The following is a 20,013-nucleotide window of genomic DNA, read 5'->3' on the forward strand; positions in this document are numbered from 1 at the left end:
CAGTAGCAGGCACTTAGTAGGTATTCAGTCAGTATTTCTTAAAATTAAGTAAATTGAATTTTATATCATGGGGATAAGTAGTTTCCAAATAAACAGTTTTATCATCTTCTGATAATGAACAGCATTATTTCTTTTCAGGTAACATTCTTTTTCTCATCTTTTTTGCATTGGCTTAAACTTCTAAAACAATGCTAAATAATGGACAGTTTTGCTTTTCTCATTACCTCAGTGGGAATGCTTTTGCCCTTTATACTTTTAGCTCTTGCATTGAAATGAGTTTGTCTTCTTAAAGAAGTAACCTTTTTTTAAATTTAGTTATCATTTTTTTTTTTAATTTAGTTATTTTTTGGGAATATATGGAGTAGACTGTGAATGTTGAATCTTAAATCAAGTAGCTTTTAGACCTCTGGTCAGATAATTATATGATTATTTTCTGTTACATATAGATGCCATGAATTACCTCAGGAGATGTTTTAACATTAAGCTATCCTTTACATCCTGGAATGAACTGTATTTGATCACAGTATGCTGTTCTTTTAATTTACTGCTGGATCAAATTTGTGAAACTCTCCATTATTCCTAGTATTTGTAGGATTTTAAAAGTCTTACCTCATTTGTTAAAGTTTCTATTTATTCATTCTCTAATGAGAATTCACTCCAGGCATGCATTTGCTTTCACAGATACCCTAATTCACCTTGGATCATCTCATTGTTCATCTAGATTCTATGGACTCCTCCCTTCAAATCATAAACTAGAGGACGCTGAGGTTATTTTCACTACCGGTTCACTGATTTAGTAGCCTGAAGAAAGTAGAAAGGTTACTAAATGCACCCTAAATCTTTATCGCTTAAAGCCTTATTAGTTTCCAACAACTTGATTCTTATTTTTCTAACAAAACATCTAGAGTTATCCTTAGTATTTTTTTAATTTTTGCTCCAAATATTCAGTCTATCAGGAAATTCTATCTGCTCCTGACATATTTTAAATTCCTCTGTATATTTGCATCTGTTTGTATTTTGTTTTGTTTATTCATGTCATTACTATGGGTTAAAAATGATCACAGTTTCGTAATGTGTGTTAATATCTGATTTTAGACCTCCGCCCAGTGTGGTTTCATTGTCCCGCTGGTGTTGAATGTTGCTATGGATATGTCTGAGAACAGCTTGATTACCTGCCCCCAACCCCACCTCTGTTAGTGACTCTTCCTAGATACCCCAGTGGGCTTTCTTTCTCTAAGTGTAACAGCTTTACTAGGTCTGTCTCAGTGTTGACTCTTCTAATTTCAGTTTACTTATGGACATGCTGTCACTTTATATACTTAGATTCATGATTGTTTTTTCTTGGGAAGAATTTGACTAGTATCGCTAAAGGTATGTCCTGTTAGGTTATTTGTGTTTTCAAACAATAATCTAAACTCTTTGTTTTCATTATATTTTTCATACTTTTCTATTCCCTATAACATTTATTCTGCTTTGAGCAGCATTTGTCCTTTTTTTTTTTTTTTTTTTTTTGCTATTTATAGTTGTGCTTTAATTCCTACGACACTTTCCTTTCTTCTGCTTCTTTCCTGAGTTCTGCCAGTTCATGTTTTATTTTTTCTGGTTGTTTTGCTGCTTCTTCCCTGTGCTTATACAAATCTACTTTGTGCAAAGAACTCGCTGGAAACTATTGCTTTATATTAAACGTTTTAAATAAAGAGATAATTGATCTATAATATTCTGTAAGTTATACAGCCTGTTGATATATGATACATTTTATTTAACTTAAAAATCACAGACAATTATTTGGTCATAGGTTTCAAGTTATAATGACAGCTCTATATGTGTATATGTATATTTGTGTTTGCCATCTGCTCATCCTGTTACTTCGTCCTTTTTCTTTGAGCACCTTTGGATGCATCCTATGATATTTCTTTTTGGAGGGGTGTGAGTTTTTTCATCAGCTATTATAGGAAGCTTGTGTTGAAGAGACATTACGGTCATGTTCCCAATTAGCTAAACTCTTTCTGTGGGCCCAGGTTTTGGGATTTATGTATGTTTTTGTGTTGTCCCTGTCAATCTCAATATGGAGGGTAGTCAGTTTTAACTATTAATAATTATCTCTATAACCTATAACCAATAACTCATAATTGATTTGTCTGTGACTCCATGTTCTACCTGTTCCTTTTATTATAGGAACTATAATAGGACCAGAGATTTTCCTGCTTCTGTCTCATGTATTCTGTTTCCTTTGTTACAAAGAGAGGATTAGGTTTTTCATCTGAGTATACTCATTTTTTAAAATGTTTTTATGAATTTTGGGAGGGAATTAATCCTTTTTTTTCATTGGCAGCCATGATGTCCTTTCTTAGTTTCTTTCCTCCCACAATCACCTTTGCCCAAGTTTGACTGCCCTTGACTGTCCTTCAGCTCATTTTGTAACTTAATATTTTTATGATCTTTTCTTTCCTTCTCATTTCTTAGGCTTATTTTTAGACTTAGAGAAGGGAAATACCAATTTATACTACCATCTTTAAACGAGAAGTCTAAGTAGTTTTCTTGTTTGTTTATCTTGCACAAATGTTTTTACTTCTATAAACTAAATATGGAACATTTACCTAAATTGATGATAGTAGATTTTCTTAGTTTTATATGCATTTGTTCATTTTCACTAGATTCTGGGGAGTGATATTGAATTGCTCTTAAATGCATCCATCAGATATTTTTCTGCAGATGCTATCAAATAGGTAAAGCATGTGATTGCACTAAAATTGAAAAACTGTAAAAGATGTACTGTGAGAAATATATTCCCTTAGTCTGTCAGATTACACCCCCACCCTGTCTGACAGTTCTTGCCAGTTTCATTCTGTTCTTGGAGAGAAATTCTATATAAAAACAAATATGTATTTACATGTATACTTAAATGTTTCTCCATTTTTTGTTCAAATGCTGTCGCTGTACACATTTTGTGCCTCTGCTTTTTTACTTAACATATCTTGGAGATAATGCCTGTGTAACTCAAAAATACACTTTTACAGTTTTTGTTTGAATTATGCGTCAAGACAGAATCTTCACATTTGTTTTATTTTTCTTTTAATTTATAACTTCCTTTACCTCCTCTTTTTTAAATGAAACTTCTTTTTCTTTTCTTTTTTTCTTGAAGAAATACATAATGTGCAGAAGTCTCCAAATTCTAGCTTTGGGGTTGACTCTCTCTCCCTTGGGTGTCTTTTTACATATTTCTCTGAGCCTTGTATCTCCTATAAACTGATAATGAGATATCTTGTATTGGTTAGTTTCAGGTTCAGTTTTCTTAGCAAGAATATTTCATAGATGGTGCACTGTACATTCTCTTGCATCACAATAGGAGCCACGTGATTTCTATGTTTAGTGATGTTAAGATAGATCCGTGTGTTTAGGTGTTTTCAGCTCTATTTGACTGTTATAAAGTTAGCCGTTGACTTTCACTTGGTGAACATTTCCTGGATTGGTAGCAAAAAAAGTTCTGTCATTCCTTCTATATTTAATTTGGTATAAAGTGATGGCAATCTGTTGTTTTTATAGATTTGCTAATATTCCCTATTTTTTTTTAAGAGCGCTCTCTTTTTTAATAGTTTTATTTATTTATTTATTTATTTATGGCTGTGCTGGGTCTTCGTTGCTGCTTGGGTTTTTCTCTAGTTGCAGCAAATAAGGGCTGCTCTCTCATTGCTGTGTATGGGTTTCTCCTTGTGGTGGCTTCTTTTGCTGTGGAACATGGGCTCTAGAGTGAGTGGGCTTCAGTAGTTGCAGCCCACAGGCTTGGTAGTTGTGGTGTGCGGGCTTAGTTGCTTCCACGGTGTGTGAAATCATCTCAGGTTAGGGACTGAGGCATATCTTTTGCATTGGCAGGGTGCATTCTTTACTGCTGAGCCACCAGGGAAGACCCCCTTAATTTTTAAATTATTAGTTGAGAAGATTCCTAGATTTAAATCAATTTTTAACATAGATTAGAAATTACCCATGGTCTTTAAATAGTATTTCAATAAGAAAATCTTTTGAAGTCAGTTATTTAAAATATATGTGAAATAACTGCCTAATTTTACTTACAAAATTTGTGTTTCCATGTATAGGTGTTTGAGACACCAAGAGACTCTCTAAACTTTTAGGATGTATTTTAGAATATCTGTTTTTATTGTTCCTTTTTATATAGGTTGTTAAGTGTGGTATGCTGTGATCTAGACGCTCTTCTTCTGTTGGAGGCTCAGTATCAAGTATCTGAAATGTTACTAAATGCTCAAGAAGAAAATACCTTAGAAACCTCTGAAAGTCACAGGTAAAAAAAAAAAAATACTAAGACAGAATAATAGCTTTCTTTACAGATATTCTGTTAAGACAGTAATTTCAGTACAGTTTATTTAATGTTTTCCATTATCCGAATTCAGTAGATTTAAATAAGAGTAAAAAGCAATTAAAGCATAAATGTCAGTTAAAAAGATTGTGAATGACATTTTTGGAAATGGCTTGCAGAGTACTACTTTCTAAGTTTCTGTTTACTTTTTATGGTTTAGTTAAGTACTGACTTTATTAAGTTGTGTCACCTTTAAATTCAGATTGCATGAGAAAGATGACTCATTAAACAAAATGTCTGATTTTTGTGTCTCTTGTAGAGGCAATTTTTACTTCATTTTCTTCATTATGTTAGTTAACAGTCATAAATTCTGATTATTATGAAATGATGTTATAGTAATATCTTGAAAACTTTTTTCTACTAAAATAACATACTTGACATTGCCTTGAATTGGTTGACATGTGCTGGATACACATTCAATTAGCTGGCATTATTTTTGTGTCCATAATTTTAAAAAAAGTGTTCCTCCACACTAGCTAGGCCTTGGAAAAATAGTATAGATCAGGCTATATTGCTGAATACTCTAGGTTTGATATAGAGGATAGTTTTAACAGCTGCAGGAAGTGTGGAGGATGCAAAGTTTAGAATTTGAAATAGGGTGCTTGGCCTAGAACTTACAGCAGAAAACAAAGAGAAACTAAAGAGCCTCTTGATGATGGTGAAAGAGGAGAATGAAAAAGCTTATTTGAAACTCAGCATTCAGAACACTAAGATCATGGCATTCTGTCCCATCACTTAATCGCAAAAAGAAGGGGAAAAAGTGAAAACAATGATAGGTTTCCTTTCCTTGGACTCCAAAATCACCGTGAACAATGACCGCAGCCATGAAATTCAGATGCTTGCTCCTTGGAAGGAAAGCTGTGACAATCCTAGGTGGTGTATTAGAAAGCAAAGACATCACTTTGCCAGCAAAGGTCTGTACAGTCAAAGCTATAGTTTTTTCTGCAGTCATGTACAGATGTGAGAGTTGGACCATAAAGAAGTTTGAATGCCAAAGAATTGATGCTTTAGAATTGATGGTTTTGAACTGTGGTGCTAGAGAAGACTCTTGAGAGTCCCTCGGACTGCAGGAAGATCAAACCAGTCAATCCTAAAGGAAATCAACCTGAATATTCATTGAAAAGACTGATACTGAAGCTGAAGCTATAATACATTGGCCACCTGATGCGAAGAGCTGACTCACTGGAAAAGACCCTGATGCTAGGAAAGATTGAAGGCAAAACAAGAAGGGAACAGCAGAGAATGAGATGGTTAGACGTCATCACTGACTTGATGGACATGAATTTAAGTAAACTCTGGAACTTAGTGGAGGACAGAGGAGCCTGGGGTGCTACAGTCCATGGGGACACAAAAAGTCAAACATGACTTAGCAACTGAATAATAACAACTAGAACTGAAGGGAACATTGACTAAAAATGTGGTAAAGTTGTTGTGGAAATAATGCCTGTCTTCATCTCATTTCTTTTTGACATGTCAAAAACATGGCATTTGTCAAGAAAATATTCTTCATACCATTCATTTCCTATATCAATCATATCTCCAATTCTTTGCTCCTGAGGTCGGAAAGCTGTTAGATAAAAGTGAATTTATCTCTCCCCTTTCTATAGAAACTGTATTGCTTTTTTCCTTATGCGTTGCACTGACATGATCTTAAAATTAAATCATATTTAATTAAGGCAGTGACAATTGGTATGTTTATTTTTCAGGGATTTTATAATTGATAGCTTATCAGTAGAAAGAAATCATGTTCTTGTTAGACTAAATCTTATTGGTGGGCCAATGGAACGAATTTTGCCTCCAAGGTTACTGGAGAAGGTAAGTGGAATAAATGGAGGGGAGAATGTTTTTTGAATGTATTTTGAAGCAAGATAGCCAACTCAAATGACAGGATACAAGTAAACAGTTTCTAATGAAAATAGTATTTTTCATGACAAGATGTCATGAGTGGTAGTTTGTGTTGCAGAGTAGGATATTATTTATTAAAAACTTGTCATTTTCCTTGTGTGTCTTTGAATTTTTTTCACTTTAAAAATTTTTCTCCTTCAAGATACTTAATTTTTATTAGATGACTAATTTTGTTGACTTTCATTGGCAATATTGAATACCTCATTTTTCATCAGTATCCATAGAGTTTGGTTTTCTCTGGAAGGGTTTTTTGTTGTTGTTGTTACTAAGTGCACTTGTTTTGACTCATCACACCAAGAATGGTGAGGTCAAAATGATTACGGTGCAAGAGAAATAGCTTTGTGAGCCATCTGTTTATAGACTTACCATATTTGTTTTCAATATTTAATGTTTCTATGTTTCGTTTTAGTTAGTATCCATTAGAATATTGAACTACAATATACGATAGCTTTTGGTTAGTTATGTTACAACTTAGAATTTATGAAACAAAAGCCAATTTAAATGTCACTTCAAAAAGTCTTAAAATTTGATATTAAACTACTTCCTAAAGTCATCTGTCTTGCTTCTTTTTTAGGGTAATGAACCATATCCTTGGCCAATGTTTTCATCATACCCTTTACCAAACTGCTATTTGTCAGACTGTGTTACAAGAAGTACTGATCTAAAACAAGGTAAAATGCTTATCGTCAAGTGCCATGTTTTAGTGATTTTTTTTTTCATACTTTGAAAAAAAGACATAATTCGAAGGCAGATTAATTCTATTTTTCTTTCAGTTTGTACATGTGAATAGATTTATATCTATTCCTTTGTAAGTTTTCCTTATTTCACATACTCTTAACTAAACTAATATTTGTGTGATGCTGAATAATTCTTATCAGAATCTTTTTTTGTTTGTTTTAAAAAGGGAATTAGTGATTTCTGATGAATTAATTCTAGATATGTAGAAGTAGCCCGCCAGGCTTCTCTGTCCCTGCACATTCTCCAAGCAAGAATACTGGAGTGGGTTGCCATGCCCTCCTCAGAACTTTATTCAACAGATTAATATTTTTTTAATACTTGTGTGCCACATGTAAGTCCTGTGTGCTCAAGACTTGATATATAAATGTTATATAAATATAGTAAAATAAAAAAAATTTTAAATGTCAGCTGTTCATGACCTTTTAGAGAACACAGTCAAGTAATTAGACAATCGTATAGTATTACAGTGTGATAGGAACTAAATAGAAAATGTGTAGCCTGCTAGGATAGTTCATAAAGCAGATGCTCTTCCAAAGAACATTAAGTTTAATGTATGACATGAAGTAGGTATTTTCTGGATATTAAAAGAGCATTTTTGACAGGAACCAGCAGTGAGACTAAAAGGAGCAAATTGAATTAAGAACTCTAAGTAGTTCCAGGAAACTGTGTGAGATATGATATGTGAGGACAAGAGTGACCAGAGATAAGACTTAGACAGGTAAGCCATGTTTGATCATAAGGCCTAGGTACCTCAAGTTCAGGTATTTAGACCTTATCATAAGAGCAATAAAAAAACCAAGCAATTTTTAGACTTGAGAATTCTAAGTTGAAATATGAAGATATTAAACCATTAATTTGAGAAGTTAACTCTTGATATCAACATGATCTTTGCATTACCAACAAACTTGCATTGGAAAAAAATAACGTATATAATTGATTTCACTAGGTTAGATTCCACGGTTATTATTGACAAGTAAGACATTTTTCTTCTTTCATAAAGCCATTTACTTTCCCTATGTTTACTTACCTTAAATCAATTAATAGAGGCCGTCAACTGATAAATATTTTTATTTCTATCCAGTGTTTAATATATACACTCTGTGTCTCGCAGTTGCACAGAGGCAAAAATTCTATTTTTTTTCCTCTCTACCTAAAGGTTAGGGAAAGAGAACCTGAGGGAATTTTAAAAGCTTTTAATATTGCCTTTTACAATTTTGCCTGTGTGTTTTTCTGTTTGACCTAATTCAGAGATGTGGGGTTAATATTAAGTAAGAAGAGACCCTTGAAAGCATATCATTTTGGACTCTTCACACGGACTTGCAGCTCTCAGTGAGCCCAATCTTTTACTCTTATGTTTTCTATGCTACTTTCAGTGTTTTAGCCAGTCTTAAATATTCTGACATTCTTTCTTTAGGTTTCATTATTTATTCATCTACTCATTCCTTTATTCAACATGGTTTGTGAGTGCTGATTATCAGTTACTTCACTAAGCCCTGGAGATAAGATGAGGTGTTAAGACATGGTCTGTTCTCCCTGCCTCAACCCTTCAACCCCTTTCCTTGTCTCGAAATCACATTGCTATTTTTGCTAAGTTACACTCGGAAACAAATATATCTTTTCTTTTGAACAGCATATTCACTCATTATCAACCTTATTTTGTGATTGCCATATTAGGTAATTTGTTTCTTCAAAGTAGTTTGATAAAAAATATGCTTTATTTGAAACTGACCAAGACAGACAAATCAGAAAATAAGATTAAATTGATAGTTCCCTGAGAAGCTCAGAGGAGTATAACTTTATTCCCTGTTCTACTCTTAAAAGTGATTTAGAAAAGGGAGTAATAATAGCTTCTCTGTCTAGCCCAGAAGATAACTTGCAGAATGGTTATTAACCTTTAGTGAGCCCATAGTGTGTCCCCAGTTCCATTTACTCTCCTAGTCTCCTAGATGACTTATTTTCAAATCTTCTCATTAATCAACCCTTCCTCACCTCTTCCCAATCTTTCCTGTCAGATAACTGTTTTTCTTTTCTTTTTTTTTCCAAACTGAGGAAATAGAAGCTGTCAGCTTCCATATACTCTTGATACATATTGGCTGACTCAGCTGCATCTGTACCAATTTAGGTTTTGCTTTACTATGAATGAAACTGCAAATATTACTTTAAAAGGCCAGCTTCTTCAGTTGTGTGGTACATTCCATTCTCTTTCTCAGCAAAGATATTGCTTCTAACAGTTCTCTCTTTTTCCTTACTGTTTTTTCATGGGATTATGGAGTTAGGGGATGAGAGCTTGGTAGACCTCCCCACTGTAGCTTTTCCATAAGCCAACAAACATGCTATTAATTTTTCCATATTTAAAATATCTTCTTTTGAACTTGCTTTCCCCTCTCTGCAATTCCATGTCTGTCCTTCTACTGCAAAATTCCTTCAAGGAATTGTCTAATCTTAGTATTGTAGTTATTCTCTTTCTGTGTTCTCTTGAATCTACTTGAAAGCTAATCAGGCTTTCACCCCTGCCATTCTACCAGGGTTAAATCAGTGGGTCAGATCTCAGTACTTATCCTGTTACACTTAGCATTATCACTTAACATGTTTGATGCCTCTGCTTTTTGAAACATTTTCTTATTTGGCTTTCAGAAAGTACATTATCTGATTATTCCCCCCACCCCCTTGAATTCCTGGCAAATTCTTCATCTTTGTTGGATTTTTCAGATCTCTCCAAACTCTCAACTTTGGAGTGCCCCTCAGTTCTCAGTTGTATTTTTTTGTATGTGTGCATGTTCTTTTGGGGATTTCATCTAGTCTTATGACTAAAATAACTGTCCAATATACACAGATTTATATCTTTAACCTGTGTCTCTACTTGACTCTATACTCATATCTGTTTACTTGATACCTTTGCTAGGGTGGTTAGTAAATATATCAAATTTAACAACTCTGAGATAAACTTCTGATACTCTATTTCAAAATCTATTCCTTTGGTACATTTCCTCATTTTAGAAATGACAACTTTATGCTTCTGTTTCTTTAGGCAATAAAGTTGAAGACTTTTTCTGACTCTTTTTCTCTTCATAACCCACATCTGTGAGTGAAATCGCTCATCATGTCTGACTCTTTGCAACCCCATGGACTGTAGCCCTCCAGGATCCTTCATCCATGGGATTTTCCAGGCAAGAATACTGGAATGGGTTGCCATTTCGTCCTGCAGGGGATCTTTCTGACCCAGGGATCAAACTCAAGTCTCCCACATGGCAGGCAGACGCTTTACCAGCTGAGCCATTTCTGTCACAAATGTTCTTGATTCTTCATGCCTCAAACAAAACCACTTTTCACTCATCCACTACTCACTCTCATCTCTCACTGTACTGTTATAGTAATCTGTTCAGTTTGTTAACACAGCAGCAAGAGTAATGCTATTGAAATGTGGGTTGGATTATTTTTACTCCTCTAATTGAAACCCTCTAATGACTTCCCTAGAATCTACAAGGCCCAGTTTCTGTCACATGTCCTATTTTAGTTTAATACAATTTCAGGTCTGTTTTATGTAATTTCATATTTTCCCACCATACTGGGCAGAAACTTCTAGTTACCTTTCTGTTAATGCCTAGAATACAAGTGTTTGAATAAGACATTATTCTCAATTTTACAGCAGTCCTTAATACTTCCTACTAATGGTGGTCCTGACATTACTGTGATTCTGTTAAGCAAGACAGAATGATCTAGCCAGTCAATGGATAGCCCAAGAGGTACCACAGGAAGGGATTTTACATAGACACGTTCTGAGTGAAACATGAATCACACTTATGTCATTCTGATATTGCTCATGTTTCATTGACCCTATACTTATAGAAGAACAGCAGAGAATGGGAGAGGAAATCAGAAGCATGTCCAAATTTCCATAGTACCTAAGAGAGTATAGTGATGATGCCCCTGTAACCTCTGTGAGAATAATGGAGCCAGACATATTTCTACCAGATACAAAACTAAATTGAAAGTAATGTTCCTCGTTAAACACTGTTCAATAAGTTGAACATAAATTATGCATTTAAGCTAGTAATTATGCATTTAAGCTGTTTAAGCTAGTAATACTTTAAGATACAAATAGCTGTTTTAAAGGCAAGAGTTCATATACTTGCCATTTTGCTTTTTCAATTTGGAGGTAATGTTTCACTGATTCTGATAGGTGTTATTTTAGTCATTTGCACTGCAGTATTTTGAGATATCATTTCATTGTTGTGGAAAAAAATCACTTTACTTGTGTGCACACGCTGACATTCACCTAATTTGTCTCCCAACTTTTAGATTTATCCTCCTTGCTACAGTTAGCATTTCTTCATCTGTTAAATTGCCTCTTGTTAGTTCCCTGGCATCAGTGTTAGCTATTAGACGATTTATTTTCATCTGTAAATAAGAATCTTGAGGCACCATTTGGTTCAGTTATTTTTCTTTGTACACGTTTTTAGGGTCACTATATTAAAATGTAAAAGCCTTTAAAAAAACTGATAAGTATTATTTATGTACATATGTCACATATGTGGATAATCATAAATCAACTTACATGAAAAGTTTTCTTCCAAAATATCATCTCTCTGTTATCTGAGAGTTGAGAAAAGTAGGAAGGAATGTGTTAGTACAGTAGCTTATTGTTCCTGTGTAGAAGATAGGAAAGAGGGAAGGGAAGTTGGAGAAAGAGTTGTGCAGTAGTCAAAACCAAGTGCCAGTTAGCATGTCAGTGAACTGCTAGAGATTAACTCATAATTCCTTTCCTGTATGAAACAGAAAGACTGAGACAACAATCTGTTTTGTTTTGTTTTTGCTTTCCTAAGCTAAAATTAGATTTCCCAGGAATTATTACATCACTAATCAGTGAGTGTGCTCTTCAGCATTCCATTTTGATGTGTTCAGGATGGTGACTTCTTTCTTTTAGGAGAAAGGGAAATTCAGTACTTCCATACTGAGAAATAAAAATGGCTTGCATTGGCTAGCATAGTCTGGTCTTTGGAAAGACATAACTTAGTAAAATGAGAAATAAGCTCTTCTTACTTCCCTTTCTAGCATCTTCCATTCACTTTATTTTATAAAGTTTATGCAGGCTGAATTATAAAAATCAGCAATCTAATTCATGCCTATATCCTATCTACTTTATTACTGTAGAATTTCTATCTTTATCAAGAAATCACTCAGAAATACATTTGCTTTGTTGGGGCTGATATCTTCAAAGTAGAGAGTATGTTGTTTTGTCATTGCCTTTATGCTTCTCATATCCCTAACAGGGCCAGCCGAAGCACAGCATTGATTCTCAAGGTCATTGATGCCCAGGCCACTGGCAGTGATTGCTTTTTTTTTGATCTTAGAAATTCAAATGGCTATTCATTGAAAGCCTCAAACATATTAGTAACTTTTGATACAAGTAAACCTATAAATGTTCTGAAGTAAAAATGAGCTTAAGAGAAAAAGGAGAATGGCATGACTTATAATAGCAACTACATTTTAATAAAAGAATGAAAATTGCCAAATTAACAAATGAGTAGGTTAGATTGCTTTTATTCCTAGTCTGATAAATTATATAAGATTTAGGATTGCCACTTCTCCTCCAACCAACTGAAAATAGAATCCCATGAGAAAAACAAAGTGCTTTGAAAAATAATATGTACTACATAAAATGTAATGCAGCATGATGACAGGTATTGTTTGTTCTGATTTTGAAAGTCTTTGTATTATGTCTTACATATATAGTAAGTCTATAAATATTTTTGGAGATGAATTCTCCTTTTTATCAAATATTTATCTAGGCTTTTATGTCAAGTCAAGCACTTTCTCATTTTTTTTTTCTTTTCTGTATTGTTTCTACCCTTGGAATTAAAATTTATTTTCTGCAGATAAAAGGTAAATGGCTTTTATTTGGCATTATCCTGTTAACTGAGAGAATAAGAAAATATGGTTCCTTTCCAATGTCATGAATCTTGAGCTGTAGTTGTTGAGATACTTAGTTTAAAAATCGGAATAAGTGTTTTCCTTTGAATGGTAAAAACTCTTCATGTACTTCTTGCATGTTTGAAACAAACATCAGTGGCAGATAGCAGAAATAAATCACCTGCTAGTTTAGGTGCAAGTGATAAGGGAAAACTAATTGCTCATTTAAAAAAAAACTCTGATGCCCCCTATAGAACATGCTTAACTATTACATATTAAAATGAAAAGTGATATGATAATTCTAAAGTGAAATATAATCTGTATAAAATATAGATGTCATATGTGTAAGAACTCACAGTTCAAACCAAATAAAGACAGTGTAAGAATTTAGATACTCTCACATTTAGAAATGTAGGGAGAACTAATATAGAGAATTTAAGCATCTTTTCAATTGCTTCTTGGAGACCACTCCAGAGTCTTTCCTTAGATATTGTAAATTTTAAGAATAAAGTGGCATAACTGTATTAATCTACATGGAAAAGGAAAAGATAAGCAGAAACACAAATTGGAAGCAAATATTTCACAAATATGCTTCAAACTGATAGATGGGTGACTTTCCAAATTAAGCCTAGGAATCTGTTGCAAGTTAATTTATTAAATCTTCCATTTATTTTGTTTCTTTTATAGCAGCTGTTTATGATATTCTTTATAAAATGGGCATTCAGAATGTCTGATACCCTTGGAAAGAAGTACTCAAAGTTTTTTACATAGATTTTCTTTGCATTTATATTGTGGTTACATTTTTCTTGCCCTTGAAATGGAGGTTCTTTCTTTTTACATCATCTGTGATAATAAGTATAATCTTTCCTTCTATATAGAAATCTTTTGAGAAACAAATTATACAATATCATCAAGTATGAAAAGATTGTAGTACTTACCATAATAAAGAATTTCAGGGTTTAGATACGAACTATTATCAGTTGTAATTGAATTTTGTAAACATGAAACTTGATGTTTCCTATTTCCTCAGTGGTAGTAAGTGAGAAAGTGGGTTGGGTAAAAAGTGCTTATTGCCAGAGGGAACTGTTCTGTGCATTGTACGGTATTTTTTTTAGCAGCTTTCATGGTCTCTGCTCACTAGATACCCATAGAAGTCTCTCTCTGCACCCACCCCTCCCAGAGCAAAACTTAGCCCATTTGAGAACTATAGCTGTAGATTTGTTTTCCATACTAGCACTTCATACAGATAGACTCACGTAAGATACTTTATTTGTGCTTGATTTCTGTAAGCATAATGAGTTCAAGATTCATCTAGTTTGTTACATGCACCATTTGTGTGTACCATTTTACTCAGGAGGATTCCAGTATAGATTAACTGCAGTTTGACTTAATTTCACTTTTTGTTTGTATTTTCTTAAAATTCTTAAAAACAACTGCTTTAAAATATTTACCCACAGTAATTGTGTAACCAAAGTCCTTTCTGTGTCTTTATATTAATTGATTTAGCTACTGGTTAGTAACTTTTAATTAAATACTCAGCATTATTAATTTTACATAGTTGAGTGCTAGATTTTGTTTTCTTTAAAGAGTAATGGACATTTCGGGCCATGCAGTCAAGTTACTTGTGAAATCAGTTTGATCATTCAGGGCTTTCATTGTTTTTGTTAGGGTGTGTGTAAAGTCGTCTTTGTGTGTGTGTGTGTGTTTAGTCGCTCAGTTGTATCTATGTGTGACCCCATGGACTGTAGCCCACCAGGCCTCTCTGCTCATGGAATTCTCCAGGCAAGAATACTGGAGTGGGTTGCCATTTCCACCTCTGGAGGATCTTCCCAACCCAAAGATCAAACCTGCGGCTCCTGCATTGGCAGACGAATTCTTTACCAGTGCGCCACCTGGGAAGCCCCGTGTCTTTACTTTAAGGTGAATTTAACTCTTTTACGAAGGTTTGACTTTTTTGGTCTGTGGAACTCTGAGGAGGACTCTTCATGGTCTTTCTGTAACTTGGACATCTCCTTGCCGTATGTATACTCAGAATTGTTCATGTTCTCTGCCCAGTCTTGTGGAGCTTCACTCTTCATCTGCACAGCCGATTCTTTGCAACCACCTAGACAAAAACTTAAACAGATTTTTGGAGTTCTTTCTTTGTTCTCCCTCTTCCACAAATTTTAGGCTCCTCAGTCTCTCTGCAGTTTGACTTCTGTGTCTTTAACTCAGTGCCCCACTTCCTGCATAATGATGTTGAAAGTAATTCTAGAAAAAACTAGGGCCCAGTTGTAAAGGTACCTTGTTAGTTTCCCTTTTCTCAGACATGACAGTCCTATACTGCCTGTTGTTGACCAGTGTCTGAAAACAGTGTTTTGATATATTTTAACCATTTCTTGAGTTATTTATGGTAGGAAGGCAAGTATATTTCTAGTTTCTCCATCATGACCAGAAGCAAAACTATGGTTTTTAAATTTTTTATGTGACGATAAACAAAGAAATTTTGGTAAACATTCAATTTTATGTATCGTTCAGGTTTGTTCTATTCCCCAAATCACTGATTTAGAATTGTTGTGTTCCTATGATACCATTCCTGTAATTCCATTTCTCCTTGCCTCATTCTCCATACCCAAGGGCTTTTGCTAGAGTAGTTGCTGGTCTCTCTCTGGACTTCCTCACTTATTATGTACTAAGTTAGGAAAGAAAAATGTTTGGTAGGTGAATTTTGGAGAAGGAATGAAAAATCTTGGATTAGGCTACTTAAAGGCTATATTTCCAAGTTAGCCTATCTTTTCATTAATTTTTATTTAAACCAGTTTTTTTTTTTTCCCCAGTTAGCATTATACTCATAGCTTTCCTAACAAAAGCAATCAGGAGAGAGCTTTGGTTGTCTCATCACTGTATGATTGAATATATTTTTTCAGTGCAGGGGAGAGATTTGTTAAGTCCATGTGGCAGGAGATCCAAGTTAAGGTGCTTAATTTAGCTGTTACGGTACTAGCATTGATATTTTGAACTGCGTTTATATCCTCCTGTCTACTTTTCATTTGGTTCCAGATTTGGAGGAGGGAAATAAAGGATTTGTTTTCCTCAAACTTTTTAACATTACAGATACAAATTTTCAGTAAACATATCAAATCACTAAATATTAATAGCTGTGATATATGCACATTGAAGAGCTCACATTCCCACTGAGATCCGGGGGAAACCATAACCAGATTATGAGGATACAAAATTGTCTCTCTAGGAGTCTCCTAGGCACTCTGTCTCCAGCTCAGCATTTGTTAATTGCCTCAAATCAAATTTCCAGGTACTAAATTGGGTCTTTCAGCCTTTCTCCCAGTTGGTAGATTCAGATGCATACCACATTTATTGCTTCAGGACTGTTTACAGTCTAGTGCCTGTGCTTTTTTCCTTGGAAGGAAATGCAAGAGCAAAATAGAATAGCAAATGTGAAAGGAGAGAGACAGGAGAGCAAGAAGAGGGTGTGAGCAGGAGGGAAGAAGAAAAGATAACAGGTTTTTTAAATAGCAACTAATTTACAAAAGAGCTTTATGGACATTTTCGCCTTGAGGGATGGTGGTGGTTATAAAAGACAGGGTAACACATGGATAGAAAGAATTGACACAGAAGGAAAAAAAGATGAAAAGCAAACTGCTTTTGTCTTTTCAGTCATGTACCACTAGTGATTTTTATAGAACTGTCTGACTCTTACAGTGTTATATTAGTTTTAGGTGTACAACATAGTGCTTCAATACTTTTATAGATTATACTACATATAAAGGATTTTTATATGATCTTGACTGCATTCCCTGTTCTATAATTATATCCTTGTATCTTACTTTATACTTATGGAGTGGTGCTAGATATGTAAAGGGAATTAAGAGGTACAAATAATTAGTGATTCTTAGTAGGTTCTAGATAGTTTGCTCTTGGGGAATAAATAATGTAGATATTCTAAATAGAAACTATAAAAATTCCATTTAATGCTGTTCAGTTGTCTGTTACCTAACTTACATCAAGATACATTTAACATTAATACTCTGCTGTTAATAATATAATTTCCAACAAAATTATCAGCTATAGTATTTCTTGTTTAAAGTTTTGAGTTTTTATTAAAAATAGTAATTTTCTCCTTTGATTAAATCAGTTTCATTTTTCTCTAGATATTGCCTTTGATTGAGGCCATTTGTGGAATATTATAGGATCATTTTGCCCTTGATATTTAAAGAGAATATATTAGATTACTACTAAGTATCAGAATTATACATTCTTCCAACAGAACAGTTCTTTCTGGTTTATATGGATACTTATGAGTGTGCATATATTTGATACATTTGTATACTGATGTGCATGCATGCTAAGTCACTTCAGTCATGTCCAACTCTTTGCAACCCCATGTGCTGTAGCCCTCCAGGCTCCTCTGTCCATGGGATTCTCCAGGCAAGAACATTGGTGTAGGTTGCCATTTCCTTCTCCAGGAGGTCTTCCCAACCGAGGGACTGAACCCACGTCTCTTATGTCTCCTGCATTTGCAGGTGGGTTCTTTTACCACCAGCACCATCTGGGAAGCCCTACTCATAATGTTTGTACAAAAGAATATTTCTGTAGTTTTTATATGAGAAGGCTTTTTTGGTGACCTAATTGTCAAATGTGGAAATAGTTACATGAATTATGATTTGTACAATCAGTCATATAATTTTGTATATGATAACCATGAGGATTGAGTGAGGATATGTAGCTGCTTTTTTAGGGCTAGGTAAAACCAGCTTAGATCATTGGAATGATATGTATTAATAAATCTTGATTATACTCAGTTATACTCCTGACTGTTTATGCACAAATACACACACATTTAAGTCTCATAAGGGCCAGTGACCTTGTCTGCCTAGATTGTTATAGCCACATAGGAATTCCATGCATGTTTATTGAATGTATTTTTACAAAAATTAGATGGAAAAATAAAATAGTTTAGTAAGGTAAAAGTTTATTTTTTTTTAATTCCTAAGAATAAGGACTTACTGTCTTTATTATAATTGTATTCATCTCAAAGGACCAGGAGTTGGTTGAAATCCTCTTTATTGTTAAGTTGACTACTGATATTTTCTTGGTGAAATTCATTAGCCCCTTAGGTGGCTGTATTTTATAGTGCTCCAAACCATGTCTTTGGGTAGAAGTAATCAGGCCTTTGACTTTATACGTGGAAAATGGTCTTGTTCCTCTTTCCCCAAATTCTCCTTCAAGGAAAGTGGTAAAGTGTATGAGTTGATGTGACTGTCTATCCCCCCACCCTCTGCTCTTCTAGAAAGAAGAGATTTTTTTCCTCCTCTTTGTATTTTTACATATATATGTGAGTAAATAGTATATATGCTTATATATATATACATATTTGTATATCCTTTTTAAATGACACCTAAATCTTCAAGATATTTAGATGTTTTCTAAATCAATAAATTAGATGTTTTCTAATGCAAAATCTGATGGGAATACAATTAAAATGGAAGGTGGAAAAATCTCATGTGAATAAAAGGAAAAGATAAAATTAATATTGCTATATTCATAAAATTGCTAAGAAAGAAGAAAAGTTATATTTTAGCAAAAGGTGCTCTTTGAGCGGGACTTACCAGATAACTCAGTGGTAAAAGAATCCACCTGCCAGTGCAAGAGACATAGGAGACATTGGTTCCATCCCTGGGTCAGGAAGATCCCTGGAGGAGGCAATGGCAACTTGCTCCAGTATTCTTGCTTGGAGAATCCCATGGACAGAGGAGCCTAATGGGCTGAAGTCCAAAGGGTTGCAAAGAGTTGGACTGAGCATGTGCATGCATGCTTTTTTAGCATGATTCTTTTTCAGCCTAGTTTTTTTTTTCTTTTACCAAAAAGAGGAAATAAATAACTGACTAGAGATTTTCTACATTTATGCTTTCTTTTTGCTCTAAAGAAATGAATAAGCCCAGTAGCCAGAGTAGCATGCTAAAATTCCCTTGTAGGTAGGGGCTCCAGTTGCCCTGCTGCAGAAACTAATAAAGGCGTGGTTGACTCTTAGAAAAAAAAAAAAAGAAAGAAATGAATAAAAATGCACCTGAATGTACATGAAGAATTAGTATAATGTTTATATTAGTCTCTGTAGTGAAATCTTAAGGTCCGCACTCTGTATTAAATCAAATACTCAGTAATGAATAATGTTTGTGTAAGAAAGAGTAATGGTTATAAATCAGTCCATTTTATGAGTTTTTGATAAACATGGTGATAGCAGTTTGATGGTGTAAGATATAATTACAGAAAAATACCTGTTTCCTTTTGAGACCCATATAAAATACTTTTTCTGGAACTTATAACTGTTTACATTACTAACATTAATACTTATTTTTCAGTGTATCTAGCATGTTTTGTTAAAATAACATAACATCTTTCTTATTAGACAGTGATCTTGGCAAACTTTTATTGTGCTTCAAAATGTCTGATAAACAAACTGCATGGATAGAAAACTGCCGAAGACAATTCTGCAAAATAATGAAGGCCAAACCTGATATAATCAGTGGAGGTGGTGAGTATTTTTTTAATTTTTGTGGGATTTTTTTTTGGCTTGAAAAGTTTATTAACAGAAACTGTGGTTTCTGAAGATTAATACTAGCATATCTAGAATCAGTCAGTTCAGTTCAGTTCAGTCGCTCAGTCGTGTCCAACTCTGTGAGAGAATACATAACATTAATTCTAGAAGTCCATTGACTTCTGGGAAATTTGTGATACTAGAGAACAGAAATTAAAATTTGAGAAACTATGCAGATTTTTTTTTTAATACTGTCACAGAGGTCTTGTTAAGCTAAATCTACCTTGCCTAGGTAATAGTTTGCTTGATTTCACCAGCTGTGTTTTCTAGACCAGTTAGCAAGTTGTTTTATACTCATATATTTATATGTGTGCTTGGTTTCGTAAAATCACCTTGTTTTAATTAACATTATCTTGAATAAAGATACTCTAAGAACTAAGTTTTAATGTCAATATAAGCTAGATTTCTTGAAAGCTGTAATTTAAAAATAATTGTCCTATTTATCAGTCATGCTTTATGGTTCTTATGTTTCTATCAGTTGCTATAAAATTAAAAACGG

General features: G+C 34.0%; 1 protein-coding gene across 5 annotated transcripts in view; it reads left to right on the top strand.

The window, feature by feature from the left end:
• The window catches only part of TBC1D32 (TBC1 domain family member 32), a 179,414-nt gene that overhangs the window by 104,202 nt on the left and 55,199 nt on the right, over window positions 1–20,013 (top strand). For all 5 annotated transcript variants that reach the window (XM_065911547.1, XM_065911548.1, XM_065911549.1 and 2 more), the window contains 4 exons: window positions 4,172–4,294; window positions 6,076–6,184; window positions 6,849–6,945; window positions 19,326–19,451. In XM_065911547.1, the coding sequence (XP_065767619.1) occupies window positions 4,172–4,294; window positions 6,076–6,184; window positions 6,849–6,945; window positions 19,326–19,451 (455 nt within the window). The remainder of the gene's footprint in view (window positions 1–4,171; window positions 4,295–6,075; window positions 6,185–6,848; window positions 6,946–19,325; window positions 19,452–20,013) is intronic.

This window comes from Muntiacus reevesi, chromosome 19 (assembly GCF_963930625.1).
Source record: "Muntiacus reevesi chromosome 19, mMunRee1.1, whole genome shotgun sequence".
Lineage (NCBI taxonomy): Eukaryota > Metazoa > Chordata > Mammalia > Artiodactyla > Cervidae > Muntiacus > Muntiacus reevesi.